The sequence below is a fragment of the Neofelis nebulosa genome, chromosome 8 (assembly GCF_028018385.1).
Source record: "Neofelis nebulosa isolate mNeoNeb1 chromosome 8, mNeoNeb1.pri, whole genome shotgun sequence".
In the NCBI taxonomy this organism is placed as follows: Eukaryota; Metazoa; Chordata; class Mammalia; order Carnivora; family Felidae; genus Neofelis; species Neofelis nebulosa.
Window position 1 is genome coordinate 106,948,081 of NC_080789.1, and position 17,131 is coordinate 106,965,211.

General features: G+C 52.3%; 1 protein-coding gene across 5 annotated transcripts in view; it reads right to left on the reverse strand.

Annotated features, from left to right (window-relative positions):
- Window positions 1-306: 306 nt before the first annotated feature.
- Window positions 307-17,131, reverse strand: part of CACNA2D4 (calcium voltage-gated channel auxiliary subunit alpha2delta 4) — a 113,095-nt gene continuing 96,270 nt past the window's right edge. For 3 of the 5 annotated variants that reach the window (XR_009265983.1, XR_009265982.1, XR_009265980.1), the window contains 10 exons: window positions 16,871-16,932; window positions 15,820-15,864; window positions 15,591-15,653; window positions 8,506-8,576; window positions 8,039-8,114; window positions 7,463-7,515; window positions 7,053-7,108; window positions 4,080-4,197; window positions 1,921-2,439; window positions 307-1,132 (listed from right to left, as the gene is read on the reverse strand). Coding sequence is in view for 1 of the 5 variants with exons in the window: in XM_058744169.1 (XP_058600152.1) it covers window positions 1,028-1,132; window positions 1,921-2,003; window positions 2,327-2,439; window positions 4,080-4,197; window positions 6,716-6,736; window positions 7,053-7,108; window positions 7,463-7,515; window positions 8,039-8,114; window positions 8,506-8,576; window positions 15,591-15,653; window positions 15,820-15,864; window positions 16,871-16,932 (866 nt within the window). In the remaining 4 variants the exon portion in view is untranslated. Of the gene's footprint in view, window positions 1,133-1,920; window positions 2,440-4,079; window positions 4,198-6,715; window positions 6,737-7,052; window positions 7,109-7,462; window positions 7,516-8,038; window positions 8,115-8,505; window positions 8,577-15,590; window positions 15,654-15,819; window positions 15,865-16,870; window positions 16,933-17,131 lie in introns of all 5 variants that reach the window. The other 2 variants (XM_058744169.1, XR_009265981.1) reach the window with 2 other exon arrangements.

The window sequence follows — 17,131 nt, forward strand, 5'->3', positions numbered from 1 at the left end:
GTGGACTTTGCTTTGCATATTGGAATGTTCCCCGAAGTTCCAACCCGAGGGATAGAGTCTGGTAATGTCTTGCACCGATTAGTGGCTAGAAAAAGACTGCCATGGGACCTGGACCTCCTGCGGAGTCTGGAGCTACCCCTCAGGAGACCCCTCACCAGTCCACTGTGAAGGACTGTTCTTTTTTTCTGGGACCTCTATTCTTGGCTACAGCTACATCTATACTTACGCCACTTACATCACCTTCTAGTGCAGCAGCTGTATATTTTACCCTATTGGCTTTTTCTTAGATACAAAAGTTCCTGTATGTTAGAGCTTTGTAAAGACATTTTTAGAAGTTTTTTAATGGCAATAGTTTGCATATACCACAGTAATATAAAAGGATTTAATACCTGTAGGAAAAGAGTTTTTCCCATTACTATTTACTTTCCTGCCTTCTCTCTGTCTCTTTTTCTCTTTCTCTGTTTCTCTCTCACATCCACACACACAACTTTTTTGAGTAGCAGCTAGGAAATTGAGCTACCCTCTACCATGCATCTCATTTTGAGAAAGCTGTATTTCAGGTTGATGAAGCATGTTCTTCATCTCATTTTCTGCTGTTAGCCTCATTCTGCCCCTCTTTCTCAGTACCTTTAAGTTCTTGGATTCTTCCAAAGTCCAACCAGGTTCATTAGAAACAGCTGACCCTTGGCTGGGTCTGGACTTCTGGAAAATAGATGGAATTGAATTCTTTTGTCTTGGTCCAAGTTGAGCTCGTGCTGGGCTCCTGAAGAGGAGGTAGGAAGGATGGGAGGATGCCCATCGAGACTTGGGGTGGATGGTACTAGACACCCTGGAAGGTCTTTGAGAAGTGGTTTCTGGTTCTGTCCAGGAAGCTCAGGAGGCAGGGACCATTAGCCTAAGATTGAGATGAACAGTGACCTGGGTGATAACCCAGGTATAGTGAGGTGGATCCCACACCAGTTGTTGACTCTTTAGAATATCTCTGCAAGGACCATCTCATCAAAACAGAGGTCAGATTGGGCAGGTGTCACCGCAGCAACTGGGGTGGAAGGACCCAGGCACACAGAGGCAGCAGGAGCATGGGGAGCGAGGCTGAGAGGTCCGAGGTGCCACCACAGTCCTGGGCATTTTCCTGTGAACCCAGAGCAGAGATGAAAGGGTAGCATTCAAGATGAGGCAACCATCCCCACCAGAGGAGACAAGGAGTAGGGAGGAGGGTCTCTGGGACTAATAGGAACCAAAAACCTAGAGTAAGAGGGAAGTTCCAGAAAATGGAAGAAGCACTGCCACCTTTACGCTGTTTGCCTTGTAGGGAAAAGTAGAGGCTGTACACTCAGCCCAAAACTGGGCTCAAGCCTCTGCTTGTCCCTAGTCTTGGAGTGACTGTGGGGCCATGCCTTAGAATGACTTTAGGGAAGCCATCAACTCTGGAAGCTTCTTTGAGGTGGATAATTTGTGGCAGTCATAGTCAGCAAAGACAATACTATGTATAAAGCACCCAGGTTAAGTCCATAAGCTAAAAGCACCTTACATAGTGGGTGCTTAATTAATGTTGGTCACCATTAGTATTATGCACACCATTAGTTTCTTCTATCTGATCAGATCATTTGGAGCTAAGTGCAGTAGTAAGAACAGCAATATGGGGAAGCTGGGTTTTAAACCACTGAGGGCCCAAACCCTGGGAAATTTGGCCCTCCTTGTAAGAGTATCCTTGGCTCCTGGTTGACTTAGTATTTGAATGACACAGGGGCCTAAATGTAAATGCACATGCACAAATGTATTCCACAGAGATCACGTGTACGGTTATGTTCATAAGTGTCCAGAAGCACTCCTATCTGCAAGTGCCTTGGCACAGTCCCAGAGCTGAGGATTTGGGGATGAAGACCAAGCCCCGCCCCTTATCTCCCCTCCAGCCCTCACCTCTGGATGGAAGGCATGGCAAGAATCTGGTCTCCTGCGAAGCTTCTGGGAGCGCATTCTGTCACACTTGACAGAGGCATTATGTGAAGAATTCACTGTTAAGGTGAACACCTCATGACAGGAATGGATTCTGGAGATTCTAGAGACTAAGTTCAGGAAGAACCTCCCCTTGGTGGGACCAGCTGTCTTGCAAGTGGCTTCTAAGGTCAGAGGCAGCACCCAGGGGTGGGGGGGTCGGAGTGGGGTGGAAGGCTGGAGAACAAATCACAATGCTCTGTGGGGGAGGGTGGGATGCTGATGGTGAGGAAGGCTGGCCTCGGCTTCTCAAAATCTGAGCCCCTCAGTGACATCTCCTTCACCTCCACCCTTCCCTCAGCCGGCATATCGTGGAGGATTGGAAGGATATATTTGACTTCAGTAGCCTCCTGCAGGATTAGTGGGAAGATGCTACAGTCACAGGTGGGGTCTGTCACCAGGAGGAGAAGGTTACTACTGGGAATCTGTTGCATCACAAATATCCTGCAGCAGAGAGAGAGATGGGTCATGAAACTTCTCTATGGCAAGCATCACATTGAGTTTCTAGGGAGAGAATTTCTGGAGACTTAGTGTGGAGTTGGCTGGCAGAGGAAGGAACAGAAACATGAGGCAGGTCAGATCAGGGGCAACTGCAGGGACAGTCCTAGGCAAGGAACTCAGGCCTTTTGGCTTATTTTACCCACAAGCCTTTGCAGTTGTACTGCTCCTTTCTAGCAGATCAGAGGTGAGGAAGTCCAAACTGGGACATTTTGAGAGTGAAAGGAGTTGTTATTAATATATGCAGGGACAAAAAGCATAAATCAAGACTGTCCCAAGCAAATAGGGATGTGTGGCTGTCCTTGCTTTGGATGATGGCGGAGGCAGGCCTTGTTGGGAAGATGCAGTGCTCAGGCTTGGCCACAAGGTGGCACACACAGCACACCTGCACACAGTCCCGGAGCCCCACCAGAGGGAGGGAGTGAAGGATTAGGGAAAGCTTGTTGTGCACTAGGCCTGGCGCATTATATAACAGTAGCTGCCACTTCTTGAGCATTTCCTATTGGGGTGGATGATTTTACACACACACACACACACACACACGCGCGCGCGCATATATATTTAACTTTCACCACTCTGTATGAGGTTGGTATTATTCCTGTTTGTAGCTGAGAGAACAGGCTAGAAGTGGTTAAATAACTTGCCCAAGATTACACAACTAGGAAGTAGCAGAGTTAGTTTTTTAACTCAAATCTGTCTACTCTAAAGTCTTTGCCTTATACCATACCATTTACTTTATCCTCATAACAAGACTTTGAGATAAATAACAATATTTCCAAGAAAGCTGCTGTGGTGAGATTAAAATCCCAGGCATTGCACACTAGTAGGTCTGACTATCTCACACCACAGTCTGAGGTGCTACACTATAAAATAATTTGCTTGAGGTCTAGGGCTCTAAGGTACATCTTGGGAAGCCCCTGGTAATGGCAGGGCTTTTTGGGAGGTCCTTGAGGTCGGGGTGGGAGTCAGCAGGAGAGAGCTTTCTGTCAGGCCTCCCTGCCCTCCTGGGCCAGGGCTTGGCAGAGCTGGTCAGATCTAGTGGTCTGTACAGGGGAGAAGGCCTGAGTCTAGGCAGGGCCACACACAGGCTCTAGGCCCAGGAGTGGAGAGGCCAGGTGACAACGCTACCAGCCCTCTTCTAGCCCACCTACTCCTGAGAACACCTTCAAGCTTGCCAGTTTCTCTGTACAGAGATTTCTGAGGGAGAGCTGACTGGTTTCTTTCCTCAAAGCTATCCTTGACTTCCAAGGGCTTGCAGATGCAGCCAAGCTTGCCTGGCCCTGACACTGAGCTGCTGTGGGCTATGCAGGTGTGAGTGAGACCCACACTGAGGGGGTCACCGAGAGAGGTTGTGGGAGCCTTTCTTCTGTGTGGCATGACTTGGGAGGCTGTGGTGGGGCAGGTGGGCCTGGATCTGGCCTCTGGACCAGCTCTTCCCAGGTTCCCTAAGACAGCACACGGAACCGATCAGCGCCCCCAGCTGGCTTGCCCTCTGCAACAGCCTGTGTTTCCTTCACTAAGGCAAGTGAGAAGCAAAGACCCTGGGAGCATGGCTGGGGACCCCTGGAGCTGCCCTTGGGTCTTACTTCTGGCAGGCCCCACACTCGATGGCCCCGTTGGTCTCCTGGATGGCCGTCTGGTGCACAAACACGGGGTACTGTGTGTCACAGGGCTGCAGCATGTCCTGTTTCTTGTGCTTGTGGGCTGCAGAGAGACAGAGTCACACATGGGTAATGGGGTGTTGGTGAATTGGGAGGGCCTCAAGAAGCCATGCCTGTGGGGGTCTCTGCTTCAGCACTGCCAGGGCAGGTGCAGTCCCTATGCAATGAAATGCCCCTTTGTCCATGTGCATGCAGATGGCCCCCTTGTCAGAAGTTCTCAGGGCTTGTAGAGGAGAGGTTGGGTGGGAGGAAGACAGGGAAGGAAAAGGAACAGAATAAATGGAGCAAATGATATCACAGTGGAAAGGGCAGCAGAGAAGGCGTTGGGGGCCTCGGCTCTCAGTTGTGTGTGATTAGCACACTAGCCCTGTGACCTTGGAAAAAACCACCTCCTCTCTTTGGAAGCCTGATCCTCAATGTAAGCTGGTTGGTTGGGAGGAGGGGTGGAAGTGGACCCCTTGAAGGTGCCCATGAGCACTGACATCCAGGATCCGAGAGGTGAGCAGTAGGAGTGCCAAGGGGTGGCTGCGGGAGACTTTGGTCCCTTAATGCTATCAGCCCTCCCATTCCCATTGTGTACAGGTGACATTTCTCAAGTCTAGCTACAGTGCTCTCCATATGCAGCTCCCAGACAAGCCCTAGGCTTGCTGTCTTACCCCTGTGTCCAGTTATGAGCAGAGCAGCAAGGGCTGAGTGCCTGACTGCCCAGGACTGGGAGAGAACTGGCAGGGGAGGTTCCAGTGCCCAGAGCTGCCTAAGCCCAGGAGCCACAGCCTTTTGGGATCCTTAGTATCTGTGTGGTACACTTGAGTTCACTCAGAAGGGGACAAAGGATGAGTGAACAGGACTCTGCAAAAGGAAAAGTTGAGGCCCAGGAAGCCCAGTCCTAAAGGGCCCACATTTGCTCCTGAGGTGAGCAAAAGCAAAACAAGGCTGGTTCACAGGCTGAGTGACATTATTTCTGTTCAAAATAGCAGCACTGTTTTGTTAACAGCACTTCTATTTCTTCCAGGCACTTCTCATGCCTTTCCTTTTGCTCTCAGGGCCTATCTGTGAAATAGGGGGGTAGGGGTGGGCAATATCACTCCCATTTGATAGATCCCTAAGTCAGGATTACATAGGTTAGTAGGTCTCAGGGTTAGTAGGATAGCTATAGGTCTCCTAAACTCCCAGACCCAGAAACTTCCCACTAGACCTTGAAGGAGAGGGGAGGGGAGTCTGCAGGCAGAGAAGTCGGGTGTCTATATATTCGGTCAGGTTCCACCAGATCTTCAAGGGCTCCTGCTGGGCAGTGTGGCTGTCTGGGCCCCCTTGGAATCTGAGAGTGGGCGCTCTGGCTAAAGCTTGCAGAAGACTCAGGGCTGGCTTCACTCCTTCCAGGGGCCAGTTGCACTGGCTTTGTCCCCTAAGCCTGTCACCTGAGCCCCTTTGTGTGGGTAGGTTATCTCAGTGACAATGATAGTAATAATGCCAGCCACGATAGGGTGAAATGGCTCCCATGCAGCTGGGAAAGGGCATCAGGGCCTCACTCATCCATGTCCTTGGACTCCCAAGTCCAGCGCTATTCACTGAGGACATGGATGAGTGGCCAGACCAGGCCTCCTAGGCAGGAGGGAGAAGCTCCAGGGACAGCTGCCCTGAAGATGAAAAATTCTGAACAAGCAGATTGAGGGAGATCATTCCCAGTTTTTGCAAGATGCAGCTGCTGGCAGAGAGAGAAAGATAAGGAGGGGAGCTGTGTCCCCCACCTTGTGTTCCCATGCAGAGGGGAGGAGGGACCTGTTTCTAAATGGGTTGTGACACATGGTTCCTGGTTCCTGTCACAGACACCATCAGGAAGCCAAAGTCTTAACAAAAATGGGGTGGGGAGTGCAGCCCAGGCAGTGGCAATGTTCCAGAACCCCACGGCAAAGGCTCTATTAACATGGAGAATTGAGTAAAACTGGCTAAAGCAAGACAGTCCTGTGTGGTAGGGGAACCCCATGTTAGCCAGGCAAGTGGAAGCCACTAGCTTCCTTTTTGCATTTAAAGATCAAGTGGCTGCACTCTCCTGGGAGGGGGGCAGTCTAGAGTCACAGCTGATCTTTGACTTGTGATCAGGCCTTTGGAGGACATTGTCCTCAGATACAAGGTCACAGGAGATGTACTGTCCCCAGAGTGTTCCTGTGACCAGACCAAGGCCTCCACCTACCATGCCTTCAACCCTGAGCTCTGCTGAGGGCTCGGTGGACACCTGAGCTGGAGGCATCACTGTTTCTTGCTCTGCAAGGAGATTTGGTGGCTGCTCATCCTTTTCCACTTGGAATCATAAATGTTCCTACCCAAGGAGGTGGTTCCCCTGGGGTAGGACTGTACTTGTGTGGGATAAGATCTGGGCTGCCCCACTGCCCCGTGAGGAATGGGGCTTTAGGTTGGGAGAGGCCCTCTGAGTTAGGGTGTCCCCAGTGAAGAGAGCTCAGCCTTCCTTAGATGCACGCCTGGGATGGAGAGCTGAAGACAGGCCCTTTGTAGTCCCTCCCATACCCCCCACACCCCCAGGCTCCCTAGTGAATGCTACTTACACTGATGGAAGACTGCTTTGGCTGTCCAGACGTGAGGCCCAGCACAGGGTGGGCATGATGTCCCATGAGGGCAGGATGGCACGGGTGGTGATGTCACATGGGATGAATGATGTCACATGGAGCAGTGGGTGTCCCAAGATGGTGTGATGTCACACAGAGAGGTGAGGGGAGCCAGGAGTGACAGGGAGGTGATGAGTGAGAGATGGCCCAGCAGGGTGAGAGGTGAGCAATGGACTTTCCAGAGTCCCCATCCCCTCTGTCATCCGCCCAGAAGTGACAGATTCTACTGAAATGGCTTTGATAGTAAGCACTCCCTTTTGTGGTCCTGTATACTCACCCTCGGCCTTGCTGTCCGCACGCCAGGAGCCCCAGGCACTCCACTCGAGCAGGAGCCTGTCAGATGCAGAGCGGAATCCCAGAGACCTGCATGTCCTCCCCAGCTGGGCCCTCAGCCGGCTGGAGCACCAGAGCTCCCTGATGGCCCCTGGTCAAGCCCCTCTCCTCCAGGACACCCTCTCCCTGCCCTGAGGCTCTTAGGTGAGCAGAGAGCCTCACAACCTCTGGCAGCAGAGTGTAGGAGGCAAGCACCATACATGCCTGGCCAGTTCCACCCAGGGATCTTGCCTGCCTCCTCTGGGGTTGTGGGGACTTTGGGCAGCTCCTGCTCAAAGGGCTCCCTCATAAGCCACACTTGCATGAAGTTCCCCCCGGGCCCCACCCCCTGTCCCAGATGCAGACCCCACTCACAGCAAGAGCTCATTCACTAGCCACCTGGTAGCAGTCAGGAGGGCAGAGATTGGCTGGGAAGGAAAGGGACACACAGTTAAGCCCAGGACCCCAGGACCCTGGCGAAGGCTCCCCTCAGCACCACCATTAACGACCATGGGGGGGGGGTCCCCCTCCTGCTGCCACCACCCCCCCATCCCTTCCCAGCAGAGGGAACATTTATAACTGAGTTATCTGATAAATTTCTATTGTAGGGCAGACACTTGGGGTTAGACAATGCCCATCTAGAAGACTAGTGAAGTTCTCTTCCTGATGAGCCAATTAGGTTTCTGGTGCTAGTGAAAGCACTAGCAACTGAGGTTAGGAACAAAGCAAGAAAGGAGCTATGTGGTCTGCTTTCTCTGCCAGAGATCCCTGGTTATCTCATGAGCTGCCAGAACAATTCCCTGAAGCCCCAGAGAGAAGACCTGGGGGCAGGGGACAGGCTGAGAACAGGGAGCAGGGGTGTGGGAAGAGGTTGGACAGGACTTTCTGATCAGAGTCAAGAGTGGGGTCCTGGAGCTAGCAGGTGGGAAGAAAGTCTGGGGTGACACTTACGCTGACCAGGGGCCGGGCAGCGCTGTGGTGGTGATTTGATGGTTTGCACATGGCCTGGTAGTCATACATAGTCACTCTGAAAATCAGAAACAGAATCTGGGGAGTCCAGACCTTCCCCTATTCCCTGCCCCCACCCAGGGGAAGTTTGCTGCAGGGTTTTCATTCACCAGGATTCATGAGGGTGCATGGGTTAGGATAGGCAGATCAGAAAATTACATCTCGGCACTTTGACTGCTTTAAAGAAGTTGAACAGCAAATTTGGTTTTCCCTCTAAGGGCCCATATGACCTTATACCCCTCTCCACCTCATGTCAAGTCCCTGGCTTCAGAAAGGTTGCTTTGGGAGCTCTTTGGGGCTTTTGCTATGGGTTTTTGAGGTCAGGATCCCGATATCTGTCGGGACCATTTAGCATCAGCTCCTGCCTTTTCTGTGTGTATTCAGTCTGGGGAGAAGCATGTCCCACTTACTGGCTGAACACCCCCATGCTGAGCAGCTGGGTCATGAGAGCGCCATCCACCTCCCCCAGGAATCTTCCCATCTGTGAGGGAGAGAGAGGGGGGAGAGGGAGAGAGGAAGGAAAGGATGGATGGAGAGGGAGGGAGGGAGAGAGGGGGAGAACAAGGGGAGGGAAAAGACAGAGGGAGGAGGAGGGGGCGTGAGAGATGGGTGGTGAGAGGAGGGAGGGAGCTGGAGCTGGATGAGGACTTCTAGGTCCCCCACATTAGGCCAGGCTCATTTCTGAGCTCCAGACTAGTTGCTGGTTGGGTTTCCCCTCAGATTCCTTTCAATATAATCAGAACTGTATCCATTCCACCTGGCCCTTCCCTCTTTAACCTGCTCCCCTGCCATATTCTCAGTCCTTTTTAAACTCTAAGTTGTAATCCATTAGTTGGCCATGAAATCAATATGGGGGTTGCAATCTGATTTTTTTTTAGGCACAGAATTCCTTTGAACAATTTCATGTGAACTGCATGCAGTCAGGTTAAACAAGGTTTTGTGAAATTTGGTTTCTTGTATATGGTGCATGTGTATGTCCTAGATCAGATGTAACATGTATTTCTTTCTGTGAATCATGGTCTAAAAAGGCTCAAAAGCAGAGTTCTGTCTCTCACACTGGCATCCTTATCACTCGGCCAAATCCTGTTTTCGGAACTCTGGAGCTGCCTTTGATCTTCCCTCCCCACTCCCCCCACCTTTCCAGTTACCAGTGTGCCCTGCGGGTTTGTCATTCACCTTCTGACTCATGGACAGTGACTTAACCCAGACCTTTGTCAACCCCAGCTCACTCCACCCTCCCAACTGGGCTGTCTCCCAGTCCCCAGCCCTGCTGCCAGACAACCTTTCTCAAATACAGCTGGGATTTGGTCTCCTTCTTGCTCCGTCCCTCCATTACCCAATCAGCCAGCACTGGTGAGCACCCACCAATGTGCCAGTGTGCCAGGCTAGGCGGTATCCTCCAAGCCTGCAAAGTCTCTCCACGTTGGTTGACACCCAAGCCTGCTGTGCTCTGGCTTCAGACTGCCCTCCAGCTGCACCCCTACACCGACCTCCTCACCTGCCCTGGCCTCTTCTGCCGATTTCTCAGCATGGCAGAGTGAAAGAGTCTGGACTTAGGTACTGGATTTTGACTCAGATCCTGGCTCTGGCACTGCCCACTGTGTGGCCATGGGTAGGTTAGGGGATAATGTGTACCACGCATCTGGCACACAGTGAGTGTTCTGTATGTGGTGGCCATATGACAGGAAATGCTCCAGGCCTTGGCTCTTCTCTCTGCCTCAATGACCCTTCCTCAGTCCCACTCCAAGGAGCTTTACTTGTCCTCCTCTAAGAAGTCTTTCTTTCTCCCCTCTCCAGCTGGAGTGATGGCATCCCTCCTCTGCACTTGGAAACCTAGAGGCTAATGACTAAGGCACGAGGCAGTAGCCATGAGAGAGCTGGAGACAATGAGACACTCAGGCTTTTCTGAGCTCTGTGCTTTCTTTGGCCAGAGGCTCATTGTGTTCTGAGGCCTGATAGGCTTCTTGAAGGAGGGCAATGGACAGAGCAGGGGACAGCAGAGAGGGGCTGAGGGCACTTAAGGGAAGGAACAGCAAGTGAAAAGGTGAGAGGCATCCAGTCCTGCTGTTCCTCACAGTGCAGCCCTGAACCCACCAGGTGGGTTCAAGTCATCCCTCTCCGTCAGCTGCGGTTTGCTAAATTTTGCTGTTCCAGTGACCAGGTGTCTGTGCATTCCTGCATTACTAGACAGCGAGATCCTCCAGGGCAGACATCCACCTCCTGGCTTCTCATAGACCACACAGTGTCTTGTTCATGGTCACTATTCAGCATGTATTTGCTGAAGGAATGTGTGAGTGAATGGACAGGGGGATGAATGAGTGATCTGAGTACTCTTGCTGGGAAAGTGCAGCGGGATGGAAAAAAGGCAAATTCCCACAAGGCTGTCCCTTTATCTCTCCTTGTTGTTCAGACACTTGATTCTGAGAAGACAAGCCCCTGGACACTGGGAAAAACGTGTCCTCCTCTGTACCTACACATACACAGCGTGACTTTCTAGGATATGTCACTCTGGCAGAGCATATCCATCCTCCCCTTCTTCTTTAGGTAAGGCGATCCTGACTTGAATTACGGTAGCAATGTGTTCGCTAAAACACTACATTCCCCAGACTCCCCTGCAGCTGGGGCTGGCCAATAAAATGTGAGCAAAGTTCCTGGGTGAGACTTCTGGGAATCTGTTTAAAGGGAGATCTGCTGAAGCACCTCATTCATGGCTGTTGACCTCCCCCTTCTTCCTGTCTGGAAAGTGGACAAGAAGGCAGGAACTCCTATGGCCATGTTGTGATCTTGAGGATGGGGACACCTGGTGACCACATCATACCAGGCCTGGGCTACTTTTCTCTATTCTTTCACGTGAGAGAATAAACCTTTAATTTGTTTAAAACACTGTAGGGGTGCCTGGGTAGCTTAGTCAGTTAAGCAGCCAACTTTGGCTCAGTTCATGATCTCGCAGTTCCTGGGTTCAAGCCCCAAGTGGGCTCTATGCTGACAGCTCAGAGCCTGGAACCTGCTTCGGATTCTGTCTGTCTGTCTGTCTCTCTCTCTCTGCCCCTCCTCTGCTCTCAAAAATAAGTTAAAAAAAAAAACCCACATAAAAAACACTGTAGTGGGGGCACTATTCCTGACAGCAGAACACTATTCTGTGCTGATAGTTTCATTTGAGCCTCATCAGAGTGAATCAGTGCCTCAAATAGGTAAACTGATTTAGTTCCTGACCCTGCAAAGCCCAAGTTGAAACACTCAAACTTGAGTACCCTTGTCAGCTTAGGTCCCCCAGACTGACTGTGGCATAGCACCCAAAGCACAGCCCAGCACAGCACAGCACAGCACAGGGTCTCCTGCCTCTGTCCACCCACAGCACAGTACAGGGTCTCTGGAAGCTCCAGGTCCCCATGCCATCTAGGTTTGCTCACAGCAGGTCAGGGCTCCACTTGTACAGGGGACAGTCCACAGACAAGCAATGTCCTTTGGACTGCCTGAGCTCTGGGACTGCATTCAAAGGGCCTGGGGCTTTCTGTGTTTCCTGTCTGTTATGAGGCAGGAGTGAGATGGGGTCCTGCGAGGTACCACCCAGGGCCTCGAGCAGGAAGCAGATGGGGCAGGTGGTGGCAGAGGGGGCAGAACTGATGAGTATTCCTGCTGACTGAGCAGCAGCCCTGTGCATAGGCTAATTTGCATGCCTGTGTGAAGCTACTATCCCCAGAGGGAAGGGAGGCCAGAGGGTGAGTGGGGGAGCCCTTGACTCTGGAATGGGGCAAATGTCTCACAGCCTTTTACCCAGGGACAGCCTCAGTTTCTTCACTAAAAAATTAAGGGGTATGAGGATTAAATGAGTTACGAGAGTGAAGTCACTGTGTGTGGCTCCTCATGAGAACCAATTTCTTTTTGTTCCTTACTAGTGTACAGCCCTGCCTGTTTCCTCTGAGCTTCTCAGTCTCTTGACAAGTGCCTTTGGCCCCACAGTGGGACCAGGGAAGCATGTGGAGGAGTGGCCATTAGCACCACTTTGGAGAGAGGCACCCAGAGGTCCTCTGCTGTGATGGGCCATCTCTGGGGCAGGTGGCCAGCTGAATTTTTCTCTGGAGACACCCAGCCTGAGCTGCCCAAATGAGGCTGCCCTGACCCCAGGAAGGCTCTGCTGCCAGAGACTGGGGGAGCCTGGGATGTGCTGAAGCAGGTGGTGAGGGATGGGGGCTGGAGCGGCACGGTCAGAAGCATGAGCCAGGCAGGGAGGCTGGAGGTTTCTCCTGCACTGTGTCCACCGTACCCACTGCACTGGGAGTATGACTGGAAGACAGTGGGGGGCACTTGCTTGGTAGGTGTGTAGGAAGGCAGGGAAGGAGAAGGGGAAGCCAAGGAAAACAGGAGCTGAGGCTCAAGACAGGCACATCAGAGGCCCTGGTCTGAGGACAAGCTCAGCATTTTGGGCTGGGGGTAGAGGGGCGCATTCCTTCTGAGAGATTCAAGTCCTCAGGGAAAGACATCATGATGGGGCATCTGATTTTTTACCTTTGCTGTCCCTTTGAGGTCCACTTTGAAGCTCTCCTGTGTGGGTGCTACCCACAGGCAAATGACAGGACTTGGAGTCCCCAAATCCAGGGTGACAGATCCACTGTAAACATTACAAAGATCTATAGAGCTGTTGTCACTTTCTTGGCCCCAGCTGTCTGCTTCTCTTTCTAGGCCCGAACAGAGGGCTGTAATCCTGTCATCTGTAGTTCTTTATTAAAAGAATGAGCCCTGAGCTGGAAGAGAGGCTCAGTGGGACCAAATGTCTAATCAGCAGGACTGGAACACCACCAGGGCCAGGAGAGATTCAGGCTGCCCCTCCCTCAGGCAGACCACAGATGGTGCCTTTGGGCATTGCACTCACATTATTTGCTGGGCAGGAGGGCCGCAGTGAGGAAGGGCTGGGAGGGACTTTGGGAAGAATCTTTGCATCCAGAGCAGTGACAGTCTTCTCTCCTCCGGTCCCTGGATGGACCTCAGCAGGGACAAGGAGTAGTCTGGACCTTCTGGCACATTAGCCCAGTTGGGAAAGTGCATCCAGATCAACAGCAGCTGGCATTAAGGCCTAGGAAGTGGCTCTCAGACTTTATCACACATCAGAATCATCAGAGGCCTTGTCACATCGCAGTTGGTGGGCCCCACCCCAGACTTTCTGATTCCCTTAGTCTGGGTAGGGCCCGAGAACTTGTATTTCTGTTAACTTGTATTTCTGCTGCTGCTGCTGCTTCCAGTACCCCTGCCCCCCAACACTTGGAGGCTTAGGAGTAAAAGGTGGGGAAATGAATGAGTTGGAGGAGGGGCCAGACCATGTGGTCCTTGACAGCACTTGGGTGTGTTTGGGGAAGGGGAAGGGGTTTATGGTAGAATACTTCTGTAATGGCTCCTTGGTAGGTTGGATGTAGTAACTTGCTTCTAGTGAATAAAATATAGTAAAAGTGATGGGATGTCGCATCTGAAACTAGGTTCCAGGAGACAGTGACTTCCACCTTGTTCTCACTCTCTCTGTCTCTGGCTTTTCTTGGCTTGCTCACTCTGATGAACCAAGCTGCCATGTTGTGAGCTGTCCTGTGGAGAGGCCCATGTGGTAACTGACCATGTGAGTGAACTTGGAAGCTGACCGTCCTCTAGCCAAGCCTTGACATGAATACACAGCCCTGGCTGACACCTTCCTTTCAGCTGTATGACAGACCCTGAGCCAGAATCAGCTAGCTAAGCCACGCCCAAGAACTGTGGGACAGTAAGTCAGGTGGCTTTAAGCCACTACATGTTGGGGTAAATTGTTACGTGCAACAGATAACTGTTACAGAGTTGTTGAATGGAGGAGTTAAAACAAAAGCAAAAATGGATGGATAGACAGCTGATCTACAGCATCAGCACCCGCTTTCCACCACTATGTTTCCACTCACCTTCCAGTCCAGTCCCTGCTTCTTCCAGGCCTCTCTTACCTTTAGGCCAGTTTGATTCTCCATGTAGTAACTAAGTGTGTGTTGTGCCTGGTGTGTGTGGTGTGTGTGTTGTGCCTGGTGCTGCTATACCATTGGTGCCTCCCTTCCTGCCCTCTCCTAACCTGACACAGCTCCGGTCACAGGGTGAGAGTTGTCCAGAGTGAGGAAAGAGGAGCTCTGTCAAGACACTGCTCCCAGAGCCCTGGAACCAGCCTTGGAGTTTAATCTGGGGGTTGGGATGCCTGGCCTTGGCATTCAGCGTCCTAGAGGCATCGGTCCTAATTCCATCAGACTCAGCCAAGCGCAGCAAAGTGAATGAACTCTGCCCCAAGCAGTAACAGAGCAGCCTGGGGTGGGTGCCCAGGCCACAGGAAGACCACCCCGGAGGCTGGGGCTTGCGGCCTGCCACGCCCCCCAGAGAAGGCCTTATCTCCCTGGTCACTGTCACTGCCCTTCACTCGTATTTCTAGGCTCAAAGTCTGACTTTTCTGTAGCTGTTGGTTTTCAGGTTGCTAACCTCACCTCGCAGCCTCAGTTTTAACTCCAGGACAAAATGAGACTAATACCACTACTGAGATGATGGTGGCGGTGGTGTGGGGCCCCGAAGTGGGGGAAGGGAGGCAGTGGAAGCACCGGAGTGTCAGAGGCCGGGGTAACCAAGCACAGTGGGGGCTTGGGGCTCTGGAGGAGCTTCTGGATGGTCCCAACCCTATTATGAGATTAAATTTCATTTCATTTACACCCTGCTTCATTCTATAAAGGATTTGGGATGGCTTTTAAAAGTACATACAGTGTTATAATAGTTGAGAAAATAGGGGTAAATAAGCTAAATAAACACATACTTTATAAAATATGTCTCTATTTGTTTTTACAAATATCCAAAGTTGTACCAACTTGTGAGCAAATGTGATCTGGGTAGAATAGGAATGGGATCAGTGCCTTTATCAAAGAGACCCCCAGAGCTCCTTTGCCCTTTGTGCCATATGAGGATACCATGAGAAATCTGTGCCCTGGAAGAGGGCCCTCACCTGAACACACGGGCACCCTGGCTTCTGACATCTGGCCTCAAGAACCCTGAGAAATAAATTCCAGCTGTGGATGAGCCACACAGTCTGTTCATGTTGCAGTGGCCTGAATGGACTAAGCGGGGAGGGGACGTGATGGAGGGCAGTGGGGCGATGGGCAGTACAAGGGGGTATGGACTCTGGGAGTCAGCGGCACGGCCTCGGCACAGGACACACGCTACCCTGAGGTGGAGTTTGGTCTTGCCTCTCCTCATCATGTGGGCAGATTCTCTACCAACCATGGGATGAGGCCAGATGAGGTATAGACAAAATAAGAAGCAACATTTTCTCTGACCACCCAAGTGGAACAGTGTCTGAATTTTGTGATCTTGCTATATGGACTTGGTTTCAAGAAGAGACTCCGTTTTCTTCAGACCATTTACTCTCACCTGCTCTAAGCTAGGATTACTTCCTTCCCCTGGCTGTCCTGGCTGCCAGATGACTTGATTGACCCCTAATTCTACTTCCCCAATGCCTTACCTCCTGGGACCTCTCTGAGATTAGGATGAACCCATTGTTGTCGATGACGAAGCAGTCCAGGCTCTGGGGAGAAACCCAGGAGGAGGTCATGGCTGGGCCATGACCCCTGGGTAACGTGTCCGTCCCGACGTTCGGGAAGGCAGGCCTGCGTGTCCAGTGTAGAGGCACGCAGTGTGGCCCAGCACTTCAGGGAAGGATGTGGTTGGGGGGGGTCCGTGGAAGAACTTACACTGTCCTGGCAGCTCTCTGGGCATGGCCCCTCCACAGTGCCGCACTGGAAGGAAGAGGAGAAATTGTAAACTCTGTATGCCTGTGTACGTGCATCTGCATGGTGTTGTGTGTGTATTATATTCGTATACTGATGTGGGGTTTATACTGTATGTGTTTGGTGTGTGTGTATAGTATATGTGGTGTGTATGCCGTGTGTGTGTTGTATGTGTAGGGCGTCTGTGTGCAGTGTGCATGTGTGCACGTGTGGTGTATACGTGTGGTGTGATGCACGTGTGAAGCTGTTAGTGGGGTCAGGGCAAGGAGAAGCAGGCCCTTGCTGGCGGGTTCAGCCTTGTCTGAGGGGCCATGGCCACTGCAGCCCATGTGTGAGGGCAGCATTGGAAGCCTCATGGGGTGGCTTCAGAGGCTCCTGTTCTTTGTGATCCCACCTGATGTGAAGGGTGCTGCTAGGTTATGGGGCTGGTGCCCCTTCCCCTCCCATCCCTTCCATCTTCATTCTGTGGTTTCCTAAACCCGCTCAAAGGGAGGATGCAGCAACACGCAGATGGGGGGGCCATGGCACAGAGGGGAAGATTCTGGCCAGAGGAGCTTGAGGAAGACAGTGAGGAGACCCAGGAAGTGGGGAAGAGCCCAGTGCGTGGGCTCCAGGCTCCGGGGAGGAAGAGCAGAGGTGGGGAAGGATGGGGTGGAGTGGGAAGCACAGGATGGACAGCAGTCAAAGCCTGGGTCTTGGCTGGAGGGACGAGGGGTGCTCTCTCCTCTGCCTGATGGGGCAGGGCAGGTGGGAGCATTGTGTCCTGCCCTTTCTCTGGGTCTGAGCTGAGACAGAGCCCCTGGTGAGGAAGGTCAGGAGTCCACAGGCTGAGGTGCAGGCAGAGAAGGAAGACAGCCAGGCAGAGCCAGGCAGAGAAGGAAGGGATCTGGGACAGTGGACTGAGGGCCCAGGAGGTGGGCCAAGAGGCGGTGGGGGCTGCCCCGGGGGAGCGGGCCCTCCTCATCCCAAGGTGTCGGCCAATCCTCTGGCCCTGACCTGGCACCTTCACACCCACCTGCCGGGTCGCTGCCCAGAACGTGCGTTGTAGGAACTCCAGCCTCATTTGGACTCCCACCGCTACAAGGAAGTGGGAAGAGGGAGGGCAAGACCATGGGCGTGTTTTTTGGGGAGGGGGTTGGTGGGAGGGAAGAGACAGTGAGAGAAAAAAATAGATCCAAGTCAGAGAGAGGAGGTGCATCAGCAGGAACTGAGGGGAGAGGTAGCATCGAGCTGAGTCAGATGGCAGTGTGCTCGAGAGCTGAGGCTCCTGTGGAGT